Source organism: Vidua macroura, chromosome 1, assembly GCF_024509145.1.
Source record: "Vidua macroura isolate BioBank_ID:100142 chromosome 1, ASM2450914v1, whole genome shotgun sequence".
NCBI lineage: Eukaryota > Metazoa > Chordata > Aves > Passeriformes > Viduidae > Vidua > Vidua macroura.
The window spans coordinates 106,595,237-106,621,787 of NC_071571.1; the positions used below are offsets into that span (position 1 = coordinate 106,595,237).

The 26,551-nt window shown below is 37.6% G+C and overlaps 1 protein-coding gene across 2 annotated transcripts in view; it reads right to left on the reverse strand.

Moving 5' to 3' along the window:
* Positions 1–4,555: 4,555 nt before the first annotated feature.
* Positions 4,556–26,551, reverse strand: part of ROCK1 (Rho associated coiled-coil containing protein kinase 1) — an 83,221-nt gene continuing 61,225 nt past the window's right edge. For both annotated transcript variants that reach the window (XM_053975956.1, XM_053975965.1), the window contains exons 23-33: positions 26,050–26,215; positions 24,466–24,559; positions 24,026–24,114; positions 23,510–23,698; positions 23,186–23,351; positions 16,655–16,725; positions 12,799–12,887; positions 11,586–11,664; positions 11,206–11,467; positions 10,238–10,445; positions 4,556–6,068 (exon numbers count right to left, since the gene is read on the reverse strand). In XM_053975956.1, the coding sequence (XP_053831931.1) occupies positions 6,065–6,068; positions 10,238–10,445; positions 11,206–11,467; positions 11,586–11,664; positions 12,799–12,887; positions 16,655–16,725; positions 23,186–23,351; positions 23,510–23,698; positions 24,026–24,114; positions 24,466–24,559; positions 26,050–26,215 (1,417 nt within the window). In that variant the 3' untranslated portion in view covers positions 4,556–6,064. The remainder of the gene's footprint in view (positions 6,069–10,237; positions 10,446–11,205; positions 11,468–11,585; positions 11,665–12,798; positions 12,888–16,654; positions 16,726–23,185; positions 23,352–23,509; positions 23,699–24,025; positions 24,115–24,465; positions 24,560–26,049; positions 26,216–26,551) is intronic.

Below are 26,551 nucleotides of genomic sequence, written 5' to 3' on the forward strand. Positions count from 1 at the left end.
TACTGTGCAGGTTACTGTGTGCTGGAACAGATTGTCCAGAGAGGGTGTGGATTCCTCCTGACCAGAGATATTCAAGAACCATCTGGATGCAATCCTGAGCCACGTGCCCTAAGACAGCCCTGCTTGAGCAGGGAGGTTGGACCAGATTACCCTCTGTGCTCCCTCCCAGCTTGACCCGTTCTGTGACTGTGTGATTCTCTGAGAGCTGAGCTGGGCTTTTGCATGCCCAGGGTCTGCCCAAAAGCTGTGATTGCTCAAGGCAGGGGAAAGAAGGCAGAAAAAATAAAAAGGCTCTTGTGGATGAAATAGGTTTGGTTTATAGGAAAGGGTGAAGAAGGAGCTAAAATTACCAACAGAAGAACTTGATTGGGAGGAGAGGAGATGAGTAGTCAACCAGCAATGTTTTTTAGGTTTGGTAGCACTGAAGGAGCACTGAAGGATGTGTGTGATGGCAACAGCCAGGAGCCTTCAGTGTGATAAACCCTAAGTTGTAAACATTAAAACCTGTAGACGTGGAGACCTGAATCTGAACTGCTTCTACAAAAACTCTTGGTGTTCGGATGTGGTTAAAGAAACCAAAGCAATGCTTTAACATACAATGGAGAGAATGAGATAAGGGAGAGACATCCCTTCCTTCCTTGGACCTCTCTGAGCTCCCACCTCTAGAAACCCAACGCTCCTCTGCTGCTTACAGGTGCAGCTGTGAAGAGCTTCTGCCACAGCTTGTACCACTGTCTGGTTGTTGGCGTGTGCACTTCTGGTCATACTTTTGCCAGATACTCTAAACAAGAAGGATCTTTTCCTTGCTGTTCCCCAAATGTGATTTTCAGTTCCAAACAGTAGAAGAATGAAATATAAAATGGCCAGAAAAATAATCCAGAGTTTGAACATAAGCCTTAAGGTGAAAGGCTTAGAAATGTCTGTCTTTTCAGTTTGTCATGGAGAAGAAGAGCAAAAGTTGATTTTATTGTCCAATGCAGGCTCCTAGATGGGACAAGGAGGTTTGGGGGAGCAAGGATTACATTTCACAGAGAAGCTTCAAAGGGTGTTATGCTGAAATTTTGCTGGATTATCCTGGATTTTGAATTAAGATGGAGTTTACAATTACTAAAGTGATTTAATTGTTAAAATTGACCAGCAAAAGTGATGAATCTTTTGTTACTTGGACTTGCTGAAAGAAGATTTCTAGAAAAGCTTTGCTCCAGCTCTAGGGTGAGATCCTGCAGACCATCTATTCAAGAGAGAGCAGATCCCAGCTGCCTGCCTCTGAATCTACACGTGGGCTATCTCCAGTCGAATCTTTTGCTCTTTATACCAAAAGTGACATACGTACAGTCACATTTACTCGTGCATTTCAGTGCAGCTTCAGACCATAGAGCTGTAATTGGAAGTGGAATGCTCTATGGTCTGAAGCTGCACTGAATCCTTCCCTTTAGAGAAACCCTTAGCTGATCAGGGCTCAGGCAGTCACAGAGTATATGCATTTCCAGAATTTGGGAAAGGCACTAGAGGGTGCTGTGCTGAAGGAGAAGAAACAGGATTTGTATCAGCAGGAAAAACCATCCCGACCTCTGCAAGGTGTAGAAGCACTATCTCCCTTTTTGTTCCTCCCAGACCGTGTAGGCCTCTTCCTGCAGTAACAGCCGTGTGCCTTTTTCCTAAAGGAGGGGATCAATAGACGCTGGTTTTCCTGAATCTTACACAAACTCACATAAGAAGTGTTGACATCAGGAGACAAAAAGTGCAACCTGATGTATAAATATGAACTTGATGACATTAAAATTGTAAAAGATTGGTTGAACGTTATTAAATGCATCTTTTAAAGACAGGAGCCAAGGCAACCTTGGGTGGAGGCATGGGGACACTAGAAGTGCTTGCCCTGGCTGTGTCTCTGTGGCCTGTGACAGGGCCATCTGAGCAGGGCTCCTTCCCATCCTGAGCTGGCTGGATACAGGCCAGCTTGGATCCAAAGGCTGGGGCCATGTCATCAGCAGTGTAGTGCGTGTAGGCCAACAGGCCTGGCAGGATTTATGGGTGCTGGAAGATGGCTCAGACCAAGTCCAGATCTGTTTAGAAAAGGCTTTTCATGCTGTGCAAGCTCCCGTGGCCCGGTTCCGAGGAGCACAAGTGGTAGGTGAACCCTCAGACAGTACAAGCAGGTGCTGCGATATAGCAGAAGGCGTGGGGAAGGAAACCAAACCCCTTGACAAGTCATGCTTTAGGCACCTGTGTGATGCCTGGGATAGAACAAAGATTCACTTCAAATAATAGACACTCAGGACTTAAAATACTGTATTTGCATTTCTTGTTTCTCTAAAGGTCAAGATGAGTTACCGTCATTCAGTGTATTGGCAGGTGCATTTACTAACGTATATTTGGTTTTCTGTGGGGAACATAATGTTCTTGGGAACCTGTCTACCACAGAATGGTTTGGGTTGGAAGGGACCATAGGCAGGGATACCATTTACTAGATCATGTTGCCCAGGGCCTCATCCAACCTGGCCTTGAACACTTATGGGGATGAGGCAGCCACACTCCAGTGTATCTTCTATGTATCTTCAGTAAAGAAAATGTAGCAATGAGAGAGAGAGATGTTTAGAGTACCAACAGCCCCCTTCCGTTTTTGTGTTACATCTTCCATTTCAGCAGTTTTCAAATGTTTTACATTCTGAGTCACAAGTGTACATCCAGGGGAAGGAACAAGAATAAAACTCTACCTGCATGTTTTTTATGTTTGTAATTAGTACATTAGAAAAATCCCAGCAGAGTTCATGAGCTCAGAGGGAAGCTCAGCTGCTGCCCCCTCCTCTTGCTGCACAATTCCCAATTTGCTTCTGGCTACAGCCTCAGTGGCTACGGTAGGAAAATCCCACCTGCAGAGGAGGCCCTATCCTTTTATTACCAGGCTGTTTTACTACAGTTAGCTACTCTTCCCATTTTCTTTCCTGTTGCCTTCAGCAGGAATAGGGAGGCTTGAAGAGAGAATCAGACTTTTTGCATTCTACCAATGTCAGTGAACCTAATACAGTTAAGGTGGAGGCAAATCAACAAAAAAAGAGATCATGTAAGAATCTGAACTTTTTGATTTCTCAAGCAGCTTGTAGAATTACAGCTTCACCAGTGTAAAGGCAGCCAGGGTGATTTATGCTGGCTCTTCACAGCTTACACATTTCGTATCTCTTGATGACTTTCAGTTGAGATTGTAAGCATTGCTTTTCCTAACAGTAGAAACATTTGGCTGCCTTTTTTATTCAAAGTGTAGCTATTCCTGTAGATAGGCACCTTGCTTACAGTAAGCAAGTGCCAACATCAGTGTACCAGAACACACAAACTGTAATTTGCACGTCTAGACTTTATTATTACAGCATTTTAGTTGCAATTTATCCCAGACACACAAGCCAATGTAATTTTACAGTTCATTATGTCCGCTGCTGCTTTCCCAAGCAAAATCAGCATTAAAAAAAAAAAAAACTGCAGAACTTCAGCATTACTAAAAAACTCTGGAACTGACAGCAGGTGCCAGTCTGTAGAGCAAAAACCATTTTTCCACAACCCCTCTTCTCACTAGTCATAAGCTATTCATAACAGGGCTTACGCTATTTCTCAGATCCATGAAATTACAAGGTACTACTATTTATTAATAAATTTCTCAAGCAAAAGGTTTTGAGCCTGCAAAGGTAGCCAGTTACACATAAAGGAAAGCAGAAAAGCAATCCACAACCTAATCTGAGTCTGAAGAGACCATGGGCCTTTCCAACTGCTCCAAATTTCCTATTATAATGTACATATTTAATTAAGGTATGTTTGATCATCTTACTGCATTTTTCCCTTCCCACTATGTGACAGAAGATTTAAGCAGGTCACAATTATCCCTTATATTGTTTGACAAGCTCACTGTCAATGTGACTGGTGATCTGGAAAGTTGTCTTCAGCGTGCACCAGTCACAGCTTTGATATTGCTGACATTTCAGATAGAGCAAGCTCAACACAGAGGAACTTGCTGAAGTTACATCAATGGCTTCTATTTATCTCTACTTCCCAGCTCTGTGACCTTCAAAGGACATACAGTCATTCACATGTAATTTGGCCTTACTACTCTATTGTTCTGCAGGCCTTGGTGGATTACCCAGGGAGATTTATGGACAGCTAGCTTCATGGGATGTACATGGCTGTTCCAAAAAAACCCCAAACAAGCCTGATCCCAAACCCCCCCACCAACAAAAATTGCCTTGTCTTTTGAACAGTGTTCCCTCCCACAAATAAGTGCGATTTCTGAAACTCCAAACCTGCATCATGAAGGATGAAGCAATCACAAGGCCAGCTCAGGGTGGTAGATTAATAATAAATATAAATTAGGCTACTACAGCAGGCCATCAGAATAAGGAAATGAAAATATTATTTAATATGGTATTTACTTACTCAGTCTTACTTTCAGACTGCCCTGGGCATTATGCTGCAAATGCACCTTGTACTTGGAAACTGTTGCAATGTCTGAATGCTTAGAAAGATGAATAAGCTGCAGTCAGGAGAAAACACCATGCCAGTCATTTTCAAATGAGTCTTTCCATAAATTACTTTATTTCTCATTAAATGAGCACAGAGTCATTACCATATTAATAACAGATATGTTTATTATTACATATCCATCAGTGCGGCTTTCAATACCACTTGAAACATGCAAATCGTCCTAAGGACGAATCAGTTTTCCAGTGCTTCTTATTTAATACACAACTGCAAAGCCATTATAAATTACTGAGGAGGTATTTGGTTAAGAAATAAAATAAAATAAAACCATACTGCCCATACCATGAGAATGTATTCCTGCTACAAAGCAAGAGTCTGACAGCATTTACTGAAATTCCTGAATTTCACCCAGAGCTTTTGCGTTTGTTTTTTTTTTTTTTTCCTGCACTGCCTACACATCTCTTGGCTTATGAACAAGAATCAGTCTTTCTTTGTAAGAGGAATTCTCACTCAAAGATTGTACTTAATTTAGAAATGCATCTAGCATCTACAATACTTCAACCAATTAAAGTTCAGTAAAAACTACTGATACGCAATAGTTTTTTAGAGGTTTCTTTAGTTTTAGGTTTCTACATTTATCGACATGGCAATAATACAATTATCTCAAATTAAGGCACTAAAAGAACAATGTAAAACCAAGTAAAAGTGTTCTAAGAATAATTTACAGTTCAAACAGTGCATATATTTCTTAAATGTTTGTTAACTTAATGTACGTTATCACTTAAAATTGTAAGGCAATACATTATACAGTAATAGAAATGATGTACCCCAAAATATGCTTCCAAACTCGGTTCTTTTTACTGTTAGTTTCTAGCCTCTAACAATAAAATAATTCAGTATGGCTTGGCAAAAATGCATAGATTAAAGGCAATTACTTGTTTTCCCCCCTTTACAAACCTGCTGCATCAGTATTTTGTAAAGCATAATGTAAAATATTTAACACTTTGATCCATTCCATAGTGGGTGGTTAGCATTAAGGCTGTAAAGAACTCTGCAGTGAAGGCACTGAAGTTCAAGTGATAAGGCTTCATTTTAAGCTAGTTCTGCAGTTCTGCAGTCTTCAAGAGCACAACTTAAGAGTCTTGAAAGCAATTGCAGTCCTTCTCACTGAGAAACCTTCCTCTTCTACTCCATTTCATATGCTCATCTTGACATAAATATCCCCTTCAAAGGGTTAACAGTCTTTTTCTTTCACTGGTACGAAGCAAGTTGGCTGCATTTCATTGTGACCGACAGGCTTTTTTAAAAAATCCAAAAGGCAGCACCTTTTTTATATACCTAGCTAAGCTTTATTTGCTTTAACTTGCATTACATAGTAATAATTAATCTAATCTACCTTGAGGCAAACCCGCAATTAAACACCCTCAGCGTGCTTTTGTGCCAAAGCAAGGAGGAGACAGTAATAGCAATCTTAACCCTGAAGCCTGTGATAGTTATGTTGAAAGGAACAACAGCCTGTCTGCACTGCTCTGTGTGGTTAAAAAAAGCCCTGTTTCTCTGACTGCATCCCATGAGGTTCCATTAAGCTCTGTACATGTGGTTAGCTGGAATAAAAAAGAAAACAGACAATTAATAACAAATATAAAAATTAACTTTGTAACACTAGTGTGTGTTTGCCAAGAGCCTCAGTGAACAAAATACTTGATTTTAACAGAATTTTTTTTCAATTGACAAGGTACAATACTAACATCATACCTACATCATCTTCCACAAACTGTTCTCAGTTTCAAACAAAATTAAGCAAACACAGAGATCAGACAGATGGTAATATTACTGCAGCTTTACAAGTAAGCAATTAAGAGTCAATAATCATGGGTGTATTCATGGCAATTGCAAGGTGACCCTCTTTCACTTGTGGGACAAGAAAAGGCTCTCTAGGCTAAGAGCACGCACATGCAGTTGCAGAGCTCATCTGATGCACAGGAATTTTGGCTGGTTGGTTGTTTTCCTCTTCAAACATGCATTAACTTGACCAAGTGCTCAAGTCCAACAGTATTAAAACAAAAGATCTCAGCTGTGCTAATACAACGTGAATAAATCAGCAGACTGTAAGCTATAAAGTGTAGGCTCCAATCTCAAAGCAGTACTGCAAATGCCAGCAAGTTCATCATGAAGTTCTGATTCACTCTCATTAGTGATAAGTTATTAAAATGAGGAATAGAACTTAGGATGAACTTTTATATGTGAAGCTCCTTTCAAGGGGTCTGAGACACCTCTCCATGAAGTCAAGGAAGCACTGCAAAGAAAGGTGGGTCAGACCCTGAATGAAATGTACTGAAATGTCTTCAAGCATGTGTTCAAGTCTGTATCCATTCAACAAAACAGTTAATGCCTGCTTACATGGTAGGACTCCATCATCGAGAGCAAGTTCTGCTATACTGTCTGACAAGAGAATAATTTTCGGATACTTAGTAAAAGCTAAACATGTACATCCCATAAAAATCATTGCTGCTTCTCTTATTCCCACACCTAGGTAAAGTGGTGAGGGAGGAGGAGAACTATAGGATGCATGAGTCCATAGAGACTGACCTAACAACTGACTGCCTCCTGAGAGAAGAAGAGCCTGCTGTTCCTCTGCTTAATCACCTTCCTGACCCCGGGAGAGCATCCTCCTACTTACCTGTCCTCAGTTTTGGCAATCACTGCACTTCTCAGTGCAATGATCTACTCACTAGCTTGGCACAGTTAGTCTACAATTCTTTGACCGTCAGGAAACTGAATTTGTTGACCCTTCATGGAAGGGTCCAAAATGGATCATTTCAAGCACTTATCTAGGATCCAAGGACAGAAAAGAAGGAAAATAAGATGGAGAGGGAAAATCCTCCCCTTTAAGTAGAAGCAGGCTGTCAAATGAGCTCAGCTACTGTGCTGAGCTACCAGTTAAGTGTTTAGTACATAAGGTACACTGTGAATTTATTTAATAGGCAAATTTAAACACTGGTACATTAGAAGTGGATTTTCCTAAAATAAATCCATCACCTCTTCTTTCTAAACACACAGAACAGAATATGTAGTGGTATCAGGGCACAGGCTGGGCACAGTCCATCACAGCAGTACTTGTCTAGTTCATAGATACAGCTCACAAAAAATTTGTCTGAGAAAACCAATAAAAAGGTCCACAGTGTAACTGCCAGAATGAAGAGTTCCAATCTGGCCTTTTTCTAATGCTTCTTTGCTCAGTGGAACTCTGAATCTTTTCATTGTTTGCTCTCATTGCTCTGCAGGTGCCAGGCAGGCCTCACTACACTCCAGTCAGCCCAGTGCCAGCTGTCTGATGGGGACAGAGTGTGTCACAAAGACACCCAGGAAGCTCCCTGAGCATCAGGGCAGTGCAAGGGCACCCACCTACCTCTTGCAGACATCTCCAGGCAGCATGACAGGCAGGAGCACACACATACCCAGCACTCCTGCTGTTCAAGTGCTGTGCCTCTCTAAATGGCTTATGATCAATAGGACTCTTTCTCCACAATCAGTGACTACAATATGCAGCATTAAAACAGAGTTTCTTACAATTAATTACATGTTCTAAGAAGCTCTGTCAGTATTTGGTATCATCAAGAAGCAAGATATCAGTTATGTCATCAAGTTCACTGATGGATTTGGGGTCAGTCTAGAAGAGTAATGTAAATGTTAACTGTTTGATCCATGTCAGCTTGTCAGATAAATTCAAGAAGCTAAAGAGGTAAGATACCATGCAGGTATTAACTTCTGAATTGACAGAAAACCTAAGAGCTTTATTTCTTCCTAAGAACTTGGAAGATCTTGTTGGGTGATGGAGAAAGATGTGAGCAGAGGTTGTACCACTAGGACAACTGGAAAAAAATGCAAGGCTGCAGTATTTGGAACAGCTGATCTGACCTGACATTCACTTGTGCAAGACCATCACCCTTCCTCCTTCCGTTCTTGAGGCTCTCCCCCAAACCTCTGTGACTTCTGAACCCAACAGACACTCACAAGCTTTTCTTCTGTGGAGTTAGGGTTGGACTGTTTTTGTTGTCATGCTTTGGGTTTTTTGGCTTTCCTTTAGGCAAAACATTCCTGGATTAATTTTCTGCTGAAAAACAGATCAGTTCACTCTGGTTATCTGTGAAACGTGAACTGACACAAGATAAAAGCTCAGGAATGTGCAGCTGTCCTCCTTCTGGTGCTGGTGAGCTATTAGACTCATTGTATCTTTAGGATCTTAAAAAAAGAGCTTTAATAATGGTGTTTCTCATTTTTTAAAGAAGTTCCATTCCCTACTTGTGCATTTCTGTGATTCTGTAACACTCTCAACAGGACAATGCCAACAGGATTAATAACAGCAATTGTCTGGGTAACTGATGTCCCCAAACACACCCATTCCTTTTAGAGTTACTGTAAACTTTCAAATATCCAAATCTGTTCCTTCTATAACAGATTAGTCGCAAACTTGTCCTAGCTAAAGGCAACTCCAGCACTTCTATTGAGACAGAGCGAAAAATAATCAATTAATTGATTTAAGAAAATGGATTTTTCTCCCAAAAGAGTATGCATGAAAGCTGGTTATTACAGCTACCAGAGGACCTCACAAGGATAAATGGAGAGCATACTCAGAATGCAATTCAAAAAGGTTTTGGAAGAGGAAGTCTACAACTCTAAACATCCAAATGTGAAATAAAGAAGTATGTGATTATCTTGAAGGTCTTCACTGAATATATTATGACCTCAAAACTATGATCCCTGGGAGTGCTCAAGGCCAGGCTGGATGGGGCCCTGAGCAACCTGATCCACCCTGGCAGAGTGGGTTGGAACTAGATGATCTTCAAGGTCCCTTCCAACCTAAACCATTCTATCATCACTTAGGTTTTAGGATGGAAATCCTGGAGACAAGAAAATCAATGCCCTTTTTGTCTTTCATATTTTTCTCATCTGTTCCCTTCAAGGAGGGTGTTTCATGACATACCCTATGTCTCCTTACATGCAGAAGTCTGTTTTTATTGCATTTCATGCCAGGAATGTTTGGTAGCCCTGCCAATCTGGGAAGACTCTTTTCTTACTGAGACACTAGTTTCTACTCCATACTGTCAATTCAATCAGTTATTTGGGGAGAAAACAATGCACATACTGTATCAGGAAGCTAATAAAGGTTAAAATCAGATTACAGCAACCTAAGCATTAAAAAAGTGTATTTTACATCATGTCCTGGTTAATGCATGGGGTCACAAATAGTTTACAAAAACAACTGCTGGGATAAAAGACAACTGGCATGAGTAAGCAGGGAGGAAGAACAGAATTAATACTTAACTGACCTCACAACAAAAGAATTGCCCTAACAACAGACAGAATCTGTAAGTTTCTCATTTCAGCCCCTTTTGCAGAAGATTTATACTATACACAAGCTCTGAGTCAATCCACGGATGGGATGACTGTGGATCATCCTTGCTGCTAAATGCCATTACTGACATCCACTGAGCCTTGCCTTTAAATGGGAAAAAAATGCAACTAGCTCCCTCCCAAGCATTGGCAGGCCAGGTACCACCTCCATGATACCTTTCCAAATGTGAAGAGCTGATAAATTTACCATAATAACAGGAAAATTCTGCTCCTTCCTTTGGGATTTGAGCAAAGATTTATATCAGCACTTCAACAGCCATAACTATGGAATTATTTCACAATTTCACACGGAATAGGACTTATAAATGGAGGGTTTTTTAGCCAAGAAGATCTGTAGGTTTTGTAGCTTATTTCTCACCTAGTTTTTCCAGAAGTATTTTTAACAACTTTTCGGAATGACTGGTTTGCTGAGGATCTTGTAGACAAAGTTCTAGGAGAAGCACGAACAAAAGTAGATGGTGGTGTCTTAGGGATCTTCTTTACTAAATGTGTCACCCACTTCTTCTGTTCATCTTGACAGGATGCCAACAAGAGCATATCTCTTGCTGAAGTTACATCATAACTCACTACAAGGAAAAAGGAGGAAGATGATTCAGTGAAAACCCGGGCTCCTTATCAAAGTAAAAGTTATGACACACCAACTGTGCCACTGGAAGGAACAATGGCACCTATATACATTCTTATATTGGATTTGTTTATAAATTTTTGGAAGACCACAAACAGCAGGGAGGATTATGAATATAATGTTTTTCACTATTTGTCATTCTGCATTAAGATTACTGAGTCTAACATGAACATTCGAGAAATGAAAAACTTACACTAATTACAATTTTAATAAGCTGGGAAGTTGTGTGGGTGCCAAGTTCCAGAGTACATAGCCTGAATACTCCACTTCACAGCAGCACAGAGGAGAAACTTTTACTCCAGTCTGTGAGGTGGCTTAAGAACCACGCTGCAAGGTCTCAGCAGAGCTTGCTGATGCAGCCCCTGCAATTGTTCCTAGCATGGGTCAGGTGTAAGTGCAGAGGGAATGGTGAGGGCACCAAGGAGATGCCCTGTACTTGGGAACAAACCTCTAGGGAACCTTGTGCTCTCAGGGCCCTCAGCAGAGCTTCATCAGTTACACCATGGACCTCCAGCGGTTTGCCACAGCTGCCTGTTCATAAACAGTGTAACAGCCTATTGCTTTAATAGCAACTTCCAAATCTAAAATCATGGAACTACAGTTTAATTTTAAACTGAACTGCTTTAATTCACCTCCAGTAGTTCAGCAGGTTTGGCTTAACCACATGCAGAATACAGAACAGAAAAATACCAAGAGTATACCTTTGCATGGTGCAATTAATTCCTCCTTTTTATCCAAGTGGTCTCTGTGGCACTTCACATGGCATCTTCGACATTCTAGGGCAGCAGGGGGTTTAAAGACATGCCAGAGAGGTTTGGCACAGGCCTCACAGTTGGCTGGAAAGTGGTATAATGTGGGAATAAATTCATGGCCTTTGTGATTTAGAAAATTTGTCTTCTCTGCCGGCTGTACTGGTTCTACCTCCAAATCCTTCCTGCATTCCCCCTCATTAGCATAGAGAATCTGAAAAAGAACACTGCTGTGTTATTGTTGAAGCACTAAGTACTTTTATACCCTTTCCAAAGAAGCCACCTTTTTTTTCAAGAGAGTTAAATAGACAAGAGAATATACTTCTTTTTACCTGGAATATTTTAGGAATTTCTTCAGTTTCAGCTCTATATACATCTCCTTGAGTTACAGGCCGGACATGAAACAGCTTACTAGATTAGAAGAAACATGAATCAGAAAATGCTAAAAAGTTATGTATGGTTCAGAACAATTATCAAACTACTTTGTAGTTCTTAGAAATTATGCAAGCAACATGACCTACTTCAACACTGCAATATGATTTTGGGAACTAATTCATAAACCATACAGATTTTGTCTACCCACGTACGACCAAAATATTTCACGGCATGGAAAGAGGGTCATCTTATAATGGATTCAAGATCCATCATGGTAAATTTACTTAAGATAAAGGCTTTCAAATACTTCCTCAAAACACTAGGAAGTCTAACATTATTGCTAGAAAAGCTTAGTGAGAACCTGGATGGAAGTAACCATATTAAGTAGAATACTATCCAGTAGTTTTTTTACTAAATCATATTATGGCTTGATGAATGATCTATGCCAAAACATCACAAAAGGAAATCTGGGGCACCAGCTGTTGGAAAAACTATTTAAATTGGAACAAACATCATGTGGGTCAAGACTCCAAGTCCACCTCTCCCAAGATCCTGTTTTCAACAGTGGCTGTAGCAGATGTTTATGAAAAGAGATTACAAAACAGTTCAAAGAGAAAATAACTCTTTTCCTGGTTATGAGCAATTGGCAGCTGAAGCACTTCCTGAGTTTGAGAGTCCTTCCAGACCACTGTATTTGTTAGTCCCTGATACATCTATTCATGAATTCTAAAATCTTTTTTCAATTACTGTGCTGTAAAATCCCATAATGTCAATCAGCTGTTCAAACATCAGAGTCATGTACCAGTGAGGGGTTTCAGTGATATTTGACACAATTTCCCTCATGTATAACCAATGTAAAGGAATCACAATTAATATATTTTACCACTTTAAACAGAAAACAGCTGGAAAAGTTAGAAGCGCTTTGGACTAGAACAGCAATGATCCTTTCTCTTTTTCTCTAACTTTTAGCAATCACAAGACAAAGAACAAGTACTGTCAAAGTTCTGTTAATGGTACGCTAAAACACAGACAGACATTTTCCAACTGGTATGGGAAATTAAAAATTATTTATGGAATTTTTATTTCAAGCTTCTGGATTTGCTATCTGCTATTTCACACACAACACTCTTTTGTCAATTCGTATCCAAAACTAACAATGACTTTACTTACTCTATATCTAATACCATAGATGGATTAGACTGGTCCTTGTCTTTTTCATCGTTGTAGAACAGTATCTTTTTACTGCTCACCACAACATACTGTGGAAAGAAAGGGTACAATAGTTGAAATTGCATTTTAAAAAGCAATTATTTATCCTAATATACTCCCAACAAGCACATAAAAAGCCAGAGTAAATGAAAGGTTTCAAATTAACATCAGGAGATACTCAAATCATCCTGAAGGCAGCTACACTACTGACAGCTCTGCAGTGCTACAGTTGCAGTGACTGGTGACTGTATTGTCCCTGGATCACTCTAAAATGCTTGTGATGACTCTGTAAGCCCATCTGTACACAAACTCACAAATTCCAGTTGCTACTGGCAGGTTATTATGAAATTTACTGTATCACTGAGAGTGACACAAAGCAGAAGTTATCACTTACTGATAATGTTATAAAAAACTTCTGTAGTTTTACAGGCCTTCAGGACTCACTGCTACTTCATAACAAACTGCTGGTAGGCTAAAACAGAGTTCCATGGCTCCTGCTATTTCCTACACTTCCAATTTAATGGACTGATAAAATAAAGAGCCAAAATGAATCAGCCAAAACAGAGATCTGGTAGCTATAAATACACTGAGATAGTCAAGATCAAACACCTCTAACCTAAGCACTTCCCAGTAAGTTCAAGACTAGAATTCACTGCCTGCTGCTCTCCACTGGGAGTTGCTAGTCCAACATCTCTGCTGGAACTGTCCACAAGCATAAGCTCAGTGACTGCTGTGACTGTTCCCTCCCCTGCAGTTTCAAATGTTTTAGAAGGAACTGAAAGATGTAAGACACTAAAGAGGATTTAAAGGCGGTAAACTGGCAGCTCTACACTCGTCTACACTGCTCTCCAGATTCACATATAATATAACCCAGAAGAACAGAAAAGCATGAGAGTGAATGCACCAATACTTCATCTTGAATTCCAAGTACTGGCAGGTAACTGGATGGGTTTCTGCACAATGAAGATACTGATAATTTGAATAAATGTCTGCTCCTTCTACAAAGGGAGGTTTCAACCTCATTTTACACAGCACTTGAAGCTGACCTCAAAACCTGAGTATGAAAGTCACCTTAAGGTTATACAACAGCCTTTTTAAAATGTGCTGTGCAAGGTGTGAGCTACAGTTGTAAATCTCAATTACTGAAAGGTATCTAAAAAAAGCCATGAAAGGGCATTTTGTCACAATTCCTTAATAGAAAGCCTGATCTGTTTGAGTAAGTACTAAGTGTGAGCCTCCTGGGATTTTTCCTATTAAAGAAAAAGACTGTACTTCAATTCCTTTATCTACTCCAATAGAAAACAAATGCCATTTTCATCTTTGAAGTGTGCACCTTTGCCTTTCAGAGACAAGAGCAAGCCCTTCAGATGACAACTATGACAAATGCAAATTCTGACTGTAAAGGAATTCAATTATCACACTATATATAAGCCTTGGTGAAAGAACAACCTAACCTCACAAAAAAAATTCATGTACAATAGTGTCAATATCCTGTTGTGACCATATTAAAAAATCTTCTGACAGTAGTTCTGTTTTACAGTGGTTTTTGAAGGATATTATATCATCTTCATTTGGGATGAAATGAAGCTCCAGATAAAAATAAGGGTAACCCATTTCAATGTCAGCTTTAGGTGTAACTGAAATGTTTATTCTCAAGTAAGTTTTCTACATTCACCCCTTTCTAACTTAAGCTAAATAACTCAGAGCACATCGGGCAAAAACGTCAGTGCTACTGACATTTGAGTCAGAAATGCAGCAGCTCAAGTTGTAACAACACAAGGCATCAATCCAATTACACTCCTAATGTGATTTTGCTTTTCCTTTAAATTAATCTGGGCATGCCTATATTTGAGGTTGCACATACCTCCCACCTTCACAAAACTGAAACTACAGAATTAGGAAGAGAAGCACCTGAGGAGGTTGACTATCTGCCAGCTTACTTCAGCTACAACAGTAGCTGAAAGTGCAGTTCAGTTCAGCCAACAGAATGCACATGTGAGTGAACATAGTCCCTCACTACTGTGTCTCACTGATATGAGCCTCAGCTAGTTAAGGAACCTTATCAGTACAATTTATTTCGTAACTGAGCCATCCATCTGCAGCTCAAATTCCTCCGAAGTGTGAGCGCATTCAAACTAGGAAAGTGTTGGAAAGGAATGGATTAACTGTCCAAAATATCTTGAAGCAAGTAAATATGCCTATATTGGGCATGCCTGAAGAAATTCTGATAGTCTTTCACTGGAGAAGCTGCATTTATCATGAGTTTAAAATTTCAGTTCTCAGAGAATGCAAAAATAATCTCCACTTTTAAAAAACAACAATAAAAGGGTGCTTAGAAGCATTCTGACAGAAAAATGACACAGTATTTTATACAATCCAGAACAGAACAAAGGTACCTGATTTGTGCCAGGCATCATCCATTCTATAACAAGAGGATTCAGGCAGCCTTAGCAATCAAACAGATCTACAGGAAGCATCTGCCATTTGGTTTTGTTCCTGGTGGTGAACACCTTTCTTGTGGGTAAAGCACCTTCTCTTTCTGTATACTTTTGCTATTAATTCTGCTGGTTTTATTGTGCTTGTCTTAGTCTTGCTTTGTGCGTTCAGTAAACTGTTAACCATAAAATAAATTCTGCTTTTGTTCCTCCCTTACCCAAAGGGGTGGGGGGAAGGTGACTGGCCATTAGTTGAAATAGGGCAGAACTTACCACTCACTCCCAGCAAGCCAGAATAGGCAGTGGTTTTAACTTACACGCAAATCACCAAGGTCTGATATTGATGTGAAAATAGGCAGGTCTGGAACTGAAAGTCTTGGAGTGTATAAAGGAGGCCATGGAAGCCCACTGAAAGTAGCAGTACTTCAAAGAAGGAGTATAGCAGCTAAAGACCCAATACAAACCCTCAAGTGCTTCTCTGACAGGAATGAATCCCTTCTCCCTTAAATTTTATAGGAATCTCTTTCAGCTGTTGTAGAATGTGTATGTAAATAGGAGCAATTGAGAAATACCTTTCAACAGAATTAGAAAGTTACTTCAGAAGTGTCATTAATAACTCAGCAATTCCCAGTAGCAGTCTTTGAATATAAGGAAGATGAAGGAAAAGAAACTGTTTAATACAATTAGCTTTTAAAATTTAAAAAAATTCTTGAGACCATGTTCACTTTTGTATTTAGTTATACTAAAAGATGATCAAAGGGGGGAACTGAAAAGCCAGAAAAGATAATCAGAAACTGGTTCTAAGTATCTGAATTTGAACATCGGATGTTTCAAAGAAACAGATCATAACCTTTGCAGAGGCAAAACAAGACTGCTTTGTTTGGAGTAGGAATTCTGGCACAGAGATCCCGTTTCTGAGAGTAAATCAATTATTCTTAAAAGAAACCGATCATTTTAAAGGTGAGGGAGACAGAAACATCCTTGAAATCATGTGTAGCAAGTTACTGTGTGATGCACTCTTCCATGACCTTCAGAACATTTAAGTGTGGTAATCCCTACTCTGTGCTGCCTAGTTGCACAAAGAGGTTCTTTTCAGTGACAGAATTATAAAGATGCTGACTCAAAGAAGAAATGTGATTTTTAATGGTTCCAAGATGCTTACTGTAAAGCATTTCCTCCCCTGCTGTAAATTTGCACAATGTCATTACTGAAGGTTTCATACTTTAATTTTCTTGGGTTTTTTTTCTTCAGTAATGTACATACACTAAATGACTCTTAATTATTTTGTTTGTTTCTTAAATACGAGTTGTAAAACAAATTCATCGCATGCCTAGAAACTTTTCCAATGAAACTGAGGAAGAAAGAAAAAAAGGCATCTGTACCTGTTTCTTCCAGCCATGCCGCCTTATATTTCCTTTGTTTGGTACTGAAAGCCAACCTTCAAGTCTTGATTCTGGTTTTAAAAAATGCATGTTTAATAATTTTGTGTATTTATAATAATAAAGCAGAATAGCACAAAAGCAAACTACTACTAGTAGGAAAGGAAGATGTACTACATGCAGTAATGGGCAATTACCTATTCAGCAAAGCAGAATAAAAAGCATAGCTAAATAAAATGAAGATATAAGCATTTAATTCATGCTTCATCACAAGCCAACATCTGATTACACAGTTACTGCACAATAGAAGTAAAGCTGTTTTCCTTGATGCCAACATCTAACACTGTATGTAAATGGTTTGCAAAGAGCCAGGCAGGAAAGACTTTGCTTTGAAAATATATTACAGTTTAAATTAAGAGATTTTCAATGTAAACGTAATTTAACATTCAGAGGGGCTTTATGAAAATACTCAGCAGGAAGATGCAGGAAGTAAAATAAATCAGATCCACATTTTCCACAGGAAACAAAAAAAGGAGAGAGAGCACAAGAGCAAGCAAAGCTACATGGGTGTCCCATTACTCACAGAAGATAAGCATAGGAGATAATTAAATAAGGAATGCAGGAAGAATCAACTAGATATAAAGAATAAGAGACAAGTGTTTTACTCCAATTTTCAGTGAAAAATTATCCAAAGAGAAATGTAATATCCTATTTTCTCACCATTAAACTACTGAAATAATTTAGCATGATACAAAAAAGGGCCACAGGAAAATTAGCATTCTGCCTAATGTGGACTGTTGATTTAGAAAGCCCTTCCAGCTAACTGAGAGTGGCTTCTAAAATTTAAAATTATGAAGCCAGGTAATAGTAGCACTGAAAACTTCAAAAAAATTAAGTTAAAATTTTCTGAAACACTCTCCCACAACTATTTATGTCCTGAGGAGCTACTGGTTCCTTTTGTCCTTCAGGAATTACTCTGTGTGAGGTGTATCCCAGCAAGTACTGAATGCATTTAAATGTATAAAAGTTACTGTGCATATGCTTTGCTACACAGAATTACAATGGGACTGACACCTAGCAAGGCATTATAATTAGGCATGTAAAAGCCCTTCCCACATTAGCCTTACAGCAGACAATATTTAGAAATGGACTACACTTAGGAATATGGAATAATTTCCCATCATTTCTCCATACAGGATAGCTTCAAATGACTGGAGGACCACTGAACTACTGATAACAACTGGAAGAAAAGCATGTTAGCAGAACTCATTCCTGTGAGAAAACTTCTCAGAAAAATGAAAGAAATTTGTACTTCCCTGCCGTCTCACATCTGCATAAGAACTGTGAGGACTGGGCGGTAAGGGTCCCCATACCCCCCAACCCTACCCCCTCTGCTATCCCAGACTCTCCCCAGTTATTGATACTCAGTGGCTTTGGAAAAGAAAATCTATTTCCTTCATATCTACAGGCCTCACAGAATATGTTAATTCAAAAGTATTGCTTTGAATACTTTGATTAATTTTTACATTAAGAGAAGGTCCTTCTATTTTTACAAATTATACAAACATCCTAAAACTCAGGTTTCTATTGCAAAACAAAGTGATGAATTGTGAATAAAAAACAAAGTACAGGAAACTGTGGTTCAAAAGGATATAGGAAGGATGACTTGTTAAAAAAAAAAGGAAAAAAGTTTCCGTTGAAATTGTGGCATATGAAAATCTAGAAAGATCCAAATTACAATGAATTTTAAAAGATGCTTATAGGGACAGCAGAAGTTTTTCTAGGTTCCCTTCTATTTCAGCATGTTCTGAAAACAATTTCAAAAGAAGTAGGAAGTAAATTAGGTATTTCAAATCAATCCATTGACATTCTTTTCTGTCAACTACAAATCTATTTTAGGGAGCAAATTCTATTTGAATGAGAGACAATTTCTGAGCTGTGAATAATGTCTTGCAGTTGAAAGTAACAGCTCCTGACCATACTCCTTTTCAACAAAGCTAAAATTCATCTGGAACCAAATGTACTCTTGAAAGGGTAGATGAGCTCTTTCATTCCAACCTCACCACAAAGGTTCCTCTCAAGTAATATTTATAGTGCATTTTCATTTCTCTTGACGGACTTAGCTCAACTGCAAATGCTCATCTGGCCATTTCACAAATATTTGATCCAGAAGACTAATATTTATTAGTGTTCTGATTAAGTAATTAAGAAAATATGGGCTATCTAGATTTAAAAAAAGATTCTTCCATTCCTGTCTTTAAAAATAGGCTCAAAACTATTGCCTGACAACTTTCCTCTATTTTGGAAAGAATACCAGAATTGATACCTCATGTTTCCAACCCAGAAAGCCCAAGATAGGCCTCAAAAATGTCTGATGGCTAGCTGGATTTGAATAGGATATGAAGAAAGAATTCCATAAAGGCTACATATCTTATACTTATCTCTGAATATATTTTAAATGTAGATTTGCATTCTAAACATCTTCATGGCAAATATCCAGACTGCCAGGATTCATAGGGATTCAGTATGATAAAGAGTGCTAACAGTAAGACTTCAATAAAATCACACAAGACAACCATGACTGTATTGCTTTACAAGACTTTTGTTGTTCTGGAGCTAAGTAATGAGGGTGCTTTCATGAACAGTGGAGCATCTCTTTCCAATGCTCAAGAATTCCTACTCCTAAGAGTCTTCCACAGCAACCAAAAACCTGGACATACTATCTTGCTAATTCTTTCCATTCTTCCAATTTGGATTTTTCCTTCTGCAGACTGTTCTACTATAATTTCATGTGGATTTCACCAAGGATTTCTGACTGGATCTTGCTTTGGAGTTTATTCAGGTTTATTCAGGCTGCTTCAGGAAATCCTATCAAAGTCCAATAAAACTGGCTAGCTTAAATGCTCCACACATTTATTATCCCATCTTATCTTTGTGCAAAACACACCTACATATGCTGTAAAATATTATGTGCTGCAGCTAAAGCTGTAGGGCAGCTAAATTGCTTAAATCATCTTGCCAATCAGATGAAAAGAAGCAATTCACCACAAGTTAAGTGCCCTGTACCAATTAGGAGAAAAAACCTTCACGTTCCTGATTATGTTCTGTCTTGGCAAAGAAGAATTCGGTTTACAATCATGCAAGTATAAAGACTCCCTAAGTCCAGCCAGAAGGAAGAGGCATTCCAAAAGCATCATTTAAAAGCAAATACCTCAGTTGTTTCAGCAAGGACTCTGTTAACACTGGACACCAACTGAGATATGAGTGGCTATCTGATTCAATAATCAGGAGTGAGAGTTACAAAACATGCCTAGAATTGAATACAAGGAAAAACCTTCATCCACATAATGATCTTTCCCATGTAAGTGAGCAAGCGCCTGAGAATAGCCTGGATTGTGTAAAGGGGCCAATCCCCACTTTGGGAGAGTATAAGTTGTCATAGCACCTACCACAATTTGAGGGAGTATTTAGGCCAATGGCAGACAGAAAACACCTCCAAGTGAAATGCAACTCTAAAGTGCGTTACCATGTGATTTCTCTGTGTCTGTTTCTAAATAGAGAATTTTTTTTCCTTAAAATTTTATGAGTATAATTTTTTTTCTCAATTAAACCAAAGACTGCCCATTGCCAGAATCATGGCCATGGAATCGTTCTTTTATACATGCTTATATTATTTTGTACTTTTATTTTTTCCCTGGTGATGTTTTTATTGTGACAGGAAAATGAATAAATCATACTATAATTACTTATTATAAAATTCAACCATTTATTTGCTTAAAATTTTTTAAGTGTCTTTGCCTTTAGAACTGGTGCACCAGCTATTGACTACTCATCACATCCAGCTCTTAAACAAGATGCTATTCAAGGTGCTCTGAAGGAATGGCCATGTTTGGGCTGTGGAAGTGATGGGAACTTGGCACACAGTTGAAGACAATCAACATCATACAACAAACTGTGGCAAATGGACTGCTGTAATATGTCACCTTCTGTTTTGTACACTAATTATTTGTTTGTAGGAAAAAAACCTATGTGCTGGATAATTTCCTCTTTCTATGGCATGGGCTATTTCTTCTCTGAAGGCTGGTTGGGTTTTTTTTCATCTTTATAATGCTACTGCACTCCTTTTTTGCCCTCTGCTAAGCTCTTTGACAAGTGTGTGAAATTTGACTACACTAATGCCACTTAATCTCTTTTAATTACCAAATTGCTTCTTATTCAGATCCTGATCAACCCAGAAACTCAGTTAAAAAAAAAAAAAAAAAAAAAAAAGCAGCATGTAGGGACATGATCTAAATCTAGAGAAGTCCTAATAATATGTATTAGAGGTCCTACCTGTATCACACAGTAAAACCAGCAGGACAACTGCAGTAAAAAATCAGAGGCATGTATAGAAAAAGGGGCAAAAAAGAAAAGAGAAATGAAAAGCTAGCAAAAAAAGAAATAGTTGAGGGCTAACAAGTAGACACCTCACCCAAGAACACCAGAACTTCCAGTAACTGTCATGTTCTAATTAACAATGGGAATTAACAGCTGACTTGCACAGACCAAAATTTCTGCCTTAAAGTGGAAGCAAAGATTATGTACCCAAAAGCCTGATTACACACATCCCCAGAAGTAAAACTGAAAATAACCTTCCTTATTGAGGCAAAGAAAGGGCTTTTTCCTACAGTCCATCCAAGATCTAGGACACAATGGGGTCATACTGACACACTACTGCCCTTAAGAAAAAAATAGAGAAGGTGTCTGTGGCTGGATGGAAGCATTCATGTTTTCCATGCAATACACAATAGCCATCACATGAAAATGGCTGAGAAGGGAAGTGAGCAAGTTCAAAACTACTCTTTTGAGTAGAATAAATCTGGTCTGTTTTGCTGTAGGAAAAACCCTAAAGCTCTCAATTGAAAAGAGTTCAGAAATTTTCTACTAAAATTATGAACTGCAGTCTTCTTCAATTACAAGACACTTAAAAACAATAAGGCTTGATTCCAGTTTGTAATTTGAGGGGAGAAAAAAAATCCATTTTAATAAGCAAAACCCCTCTGATTTCCTTTTTAACCCTGTTAAATGGAATACACTGAAAATAAGTATCTATGAGAAAAACTCCTGAGAAGTCCTGCTACTTCAGAAATACCAGAAGGAATTCCTAGTAGGTAACCGCTAAGAAATAAAATGTTCCTTAACCAATCTAAATAATTCTAAGAATTTCCAATGGAAGTTTGCCTTGAAGATGTTGTCAAAAGACAAAATCTTTACAAGATGGCAATTTACAGATCAAACTCCAGAATGCAAAAGGCTTCTTGAACAAAATAGAAGTTGCAAAGGAAAAGACTATACCATTATCTGAATGAAAAACTATTCTAAAATTAAATTCATTACAGTATTAATTAAAAATAAAAATCTAAAAATACACTAGGGGAAGATAGGAAACATAAATAGACACAGAAAGGAGTAGCTACATCAAAACATGTACTAAGACTGATAACCTACCTGAAATTTCAATCACTCTAAGACTCCTGGAAAAACTCTAGAATGCGGCAATTTGAGCAGCATGAAGTGCATTAACAGGAAAAGACACATCTAAAATTATTCTAATTATTTTTATCCAACTACTCATCCACTGAAGTCATAAAATACCCAAAATAGTATTCTGGTTTTGTATGTCTAAAAATATTTTTCTACAATGAAATTCTGATTTATCAAAAATATATTAAATATTTCACAATGAATTCTAAAAATTACTTAACCATATAGAAAAAAGATATACCTAGCTATGATGTACAGAAATTGTCAAGCACATCTGATTGCAATAAATTTTTTTCCTGTATTGAGAGATACAGAAGTGGATCATGTGGAAGTACTAACTGATCACACTTTTCAAACACTGGGCAAGGGGAGAGGTAAATAACTTATCAGTCTAACAGTGGGTCTCAAAGTACAGTGCCTGGTACTGATGCATGGAAATGGCTGGCTACGCTGTATCACACGTTCTTATTTTAATCTGCTAAATCAGAGTACCATACAACCATAAATTTATTATGGAAATTCTTCCAATTATTTTTCACATCAGCAATTATTGCCAGTTGTCACAGAGGTGGTACATGACTAAGAAGAAGGTGCTACATGAATAAGAAGAGATAAGATCAAGACAATTTTGCATTCAGGATAAAAAACGTAATCATGATGTTGTAGAAGTCTTGGCCCTGTCTTCTATTCACTAAATACTGCACATTGTAGTCACTATATTTGAAAAACAAGAGATGTAAAGATACTCCTTCCTCAAAAGTGCATATAAACAATGCTAATACCAAGCCATACAGTGGGAAGTGTGATGTGAGAAAAAATTAAGTCTTAAATATAAGCAACTAAGGTATGAAATTAAAAAAAAAAAAAAAAAAAAAAAAGGAAGTGGAGATGTGATACATTAGACAGCCAGAAGACTTTAAGAAGCAATAACAAGTAATTGTTTGAAACAATACCTTCCAGAACTACATGTACACAACACAGCCAAGTAGTTCCAATCTGCTTTTCTCATACCTGAAAGATTTCCATCCGTTTCATCTGTCGGAAGACTGGCGACACTGGTAGAATCCATTCCTTGCTGGAGGTCCATGATTTTCCTTCGTAGTTGTTCTATGTCACTCTCTTTACTGTCTAGCTGCATCTGGAGCTCATTCCTGTACGTAGATTCTTCTGCTAGTTGCTGTATTTATATACACACACATAGTTACTGTGTTACCAAAAACATGGCAGCCAAGTATTTTGTAAACTATATATATATATATATATATATATATATATATATATATATATAAAATATATATATATATATTCCACAGTATGATAAAAAAATTATTTTACCGCTTGCATTTCATTAAGCTCCTTTTGATATTTAACAACCATCTGATTGAATTTCTCTTTTTCTTGATTAAGTTCTAATTGAAGCTTTCGGTTTTCCTTCTCCTTCTTCCTCAAATCTTGCATGTTAGCTTTCTTTCTGTCTATTTTAAAATCTTTCCGATTCATTATCTCAGCCAGTTTGTTGACGGCCTGTTAAGAAAAAGGAGAACCAGTAAGAAAAATGATATGTACAGCATGTTTCATAAAAAACTTCTCAGTTCCTCTAGTTACAGGATCTGATAAAAAAATCCCTTCACCAACATAAATGGCCCTTACTCAAAATTGAAGTAATACTGAAAAATCCACAGCATCAAAACTTATTTTTTAAAAAGTAAATTTAACAATGCATATTGTACATCATGGTTAATATAAACTAATTTCAAAGGAACTAAGAGTTAGTTCACAAAAGCAAAAAAACCGAAATACCTCTGTTAATGCAAAGTAATTATTACTATTAAATTGCATTAAAAGTTGTACCTGTGTCTTCAGAGTTCTTTCAGTGTTTATGCTCTTCTCATAATGCATTCTAATATTACTGATTTCCTCCTCTTTTTTCATTTTGTAATCTGTTAAAATAATATTCAACTTTGAGGTATTTTAGTACAAGGTAATTATTTTTAAACTTAATTACTTCTCTAAGTGCATTTTTTCCATTCCGTTTTCCTGTTGCTGCCCCTACTGAGCAAAATACAAGTTCCAAAGACAAAGATTACCAGTTTAACATTAGTGCAATGACAGAAAATTACCAAAAGGATATATCAGAAAAGTACAAAGATGAAATAATAAAGCCAACATCAAGCCCAAAATAATATGGAAGATAAATAACAATGTCTTCTTCCACTTCCCATTTCTCTACATATGCTTCAAATTCAATCGTGCTTCAGAACAGATCAATTCAAACTCCAAACATGACATACCTTCCTCTTGTTTTTTAAATTTTTCACTGATCTCTGTGTTTTCCTTTGTTATTAAATCAACATCTTTGGTTAAAGTGTTATTAGTTTCTTCCAGCTACATGAAAAGAAACACATTTTAGAATAAACAACTTGACATAAATTCTAAAAATACCTATAATACTATTATTTTTAAAACACTTAATTCTATAACAACCATTTACTTAGAATACCTGCCTATGTGAACTTCTAAAAAATGCTGCTGTTATTCTGTGCTGCTTTGACTTACCAGAAGGCTCAAAATACACCTGTCCCAGAAAAAAAAAATTATCACTGCAGAACTGACAACACTGTAGTATGGAATCAAAAAATCAACTTAAGCGAAGTTAGATTGTCAGTTTTGGAATGCGACAATTTTATATTAATTGGATGTACTTTGGAAAAACTAATATGTAGAAGCCTGATACCTTGCATCTAGACAGAAAAGTAACTGACAGATACTAGAACTCCAGCATTAAATCTAGAGGAGACACAAGGCATTTACTGCTAGATAATTGTCACACATGATGAAAATCACGATAAAACAAGACTAAATTTGGACTAAGACAAAGCAGACATAGGTAAATATGTGCAGAGCTTGCAAAACAAAGAAAAAAGGTGGAAAGGAAACCTATGTCAACTTTGAATATGTGAGTATGTTCACTGCCACAGCCAGAATCACTTAACAAATATGTATGAAAAACAAGACATAATTGTATTCCTAAATAAAGGTTTTTGTTTGAAGCCTATAGAAATGATTGCGTATCAAGCTGTCTGACAATTATCAGAAACTTGAAACCAAAAATATATTGGGAAGGAGGTATTCCTTTGATGCCAAAGACATAATCTTCTAAATGCTGCTTAAGAAATAGTGGTATTCTGGAAATCTCAAGTGTAAAAAAGCAAATTCATGAAACAAACACTATTTGCACTATCTTTTCACAGAGATTGAATATCCATGGTCGCATTAACAGAAAGCTTTGAACAACTGAGCCAAGCTCAGTTACATCTGGAAATTTACACCCCCAGGATTTTTAGGAAAACATGCACAGCTGATGCTAAATGGGAAAAAACAATGATAAAATAACTGTGCTACATATAGCCTGCTGTTCGAGACTTTTCAGTTAAAGACATTTATCAAGCTCATACTAGCATCCAAAAGCTATGCTATAAAGTGTCTTTAAAAATTAAATTTTGGGGTTTGGGTTGTGAAACTTGAGACTCTCAAGTGTTTGTTTTTTTTTAAGTTACTTTGCAGCAAGAGTCTCTAATACACAGCTCCACATTTACAAGATTTAAATAATACACTTGGCAGTGACAAGAAGTAAATACAAAAGGCTTAATAACTGAATGATAGACATTCACTTGATTTTCATTTTGGCTTCACCTCAGATGAATGCATTTTGTTTTTTAGGGAGGTCACATGATGAAATTTAAAGGTTCCAAGTGAGCCCAAAACTTAAGATACTTAATTAGTTATCACTTACAATCACAACAGGACTTCATTAATTAAAACCATGAGTTTTGGTTTCCAGTTGGAAGAGATTTATGCAGGTATTGATAATTTACCCTTCTTATGATGATGTCCTTATCAGTCAATTCTTGTCTGTGCCTTGATGCAGCTTTTTTGCTTTCCTGATTCAGTTCATAATACTGTTCTTCAGCGAGAGCCCGTGCCAACCGTTCCGACTCAGCTTTGGTTTCAGCTAAATCCAACTGGGTAGCAAGTGTTTCTCTGTAAAAAGGACATTAAGACTTGCCTTTTCTATGCAAAACATTCCAAATTTTCAGGAAGACTATCAAAACCAAATTATACCACTCAGCTAATGGTCATTATTTTAGCTTCTTAAGAAAAACAAGAGTTACAAAACTGTATTCTGTACACTTGTATCTTTCGATGGTCCACACAAGCTACAGCAGCAAGCTTACTGTGATTTTCATTAACATTTCAACCATCCATGAAACACCAAGATATATTCTCCTGCCTTTGAGGAACAGAAAATAAAACTAAACTATATGTACAGAATGGTCCATCAAAAGATACTTAATCCACATTTGCCCATTATCACAA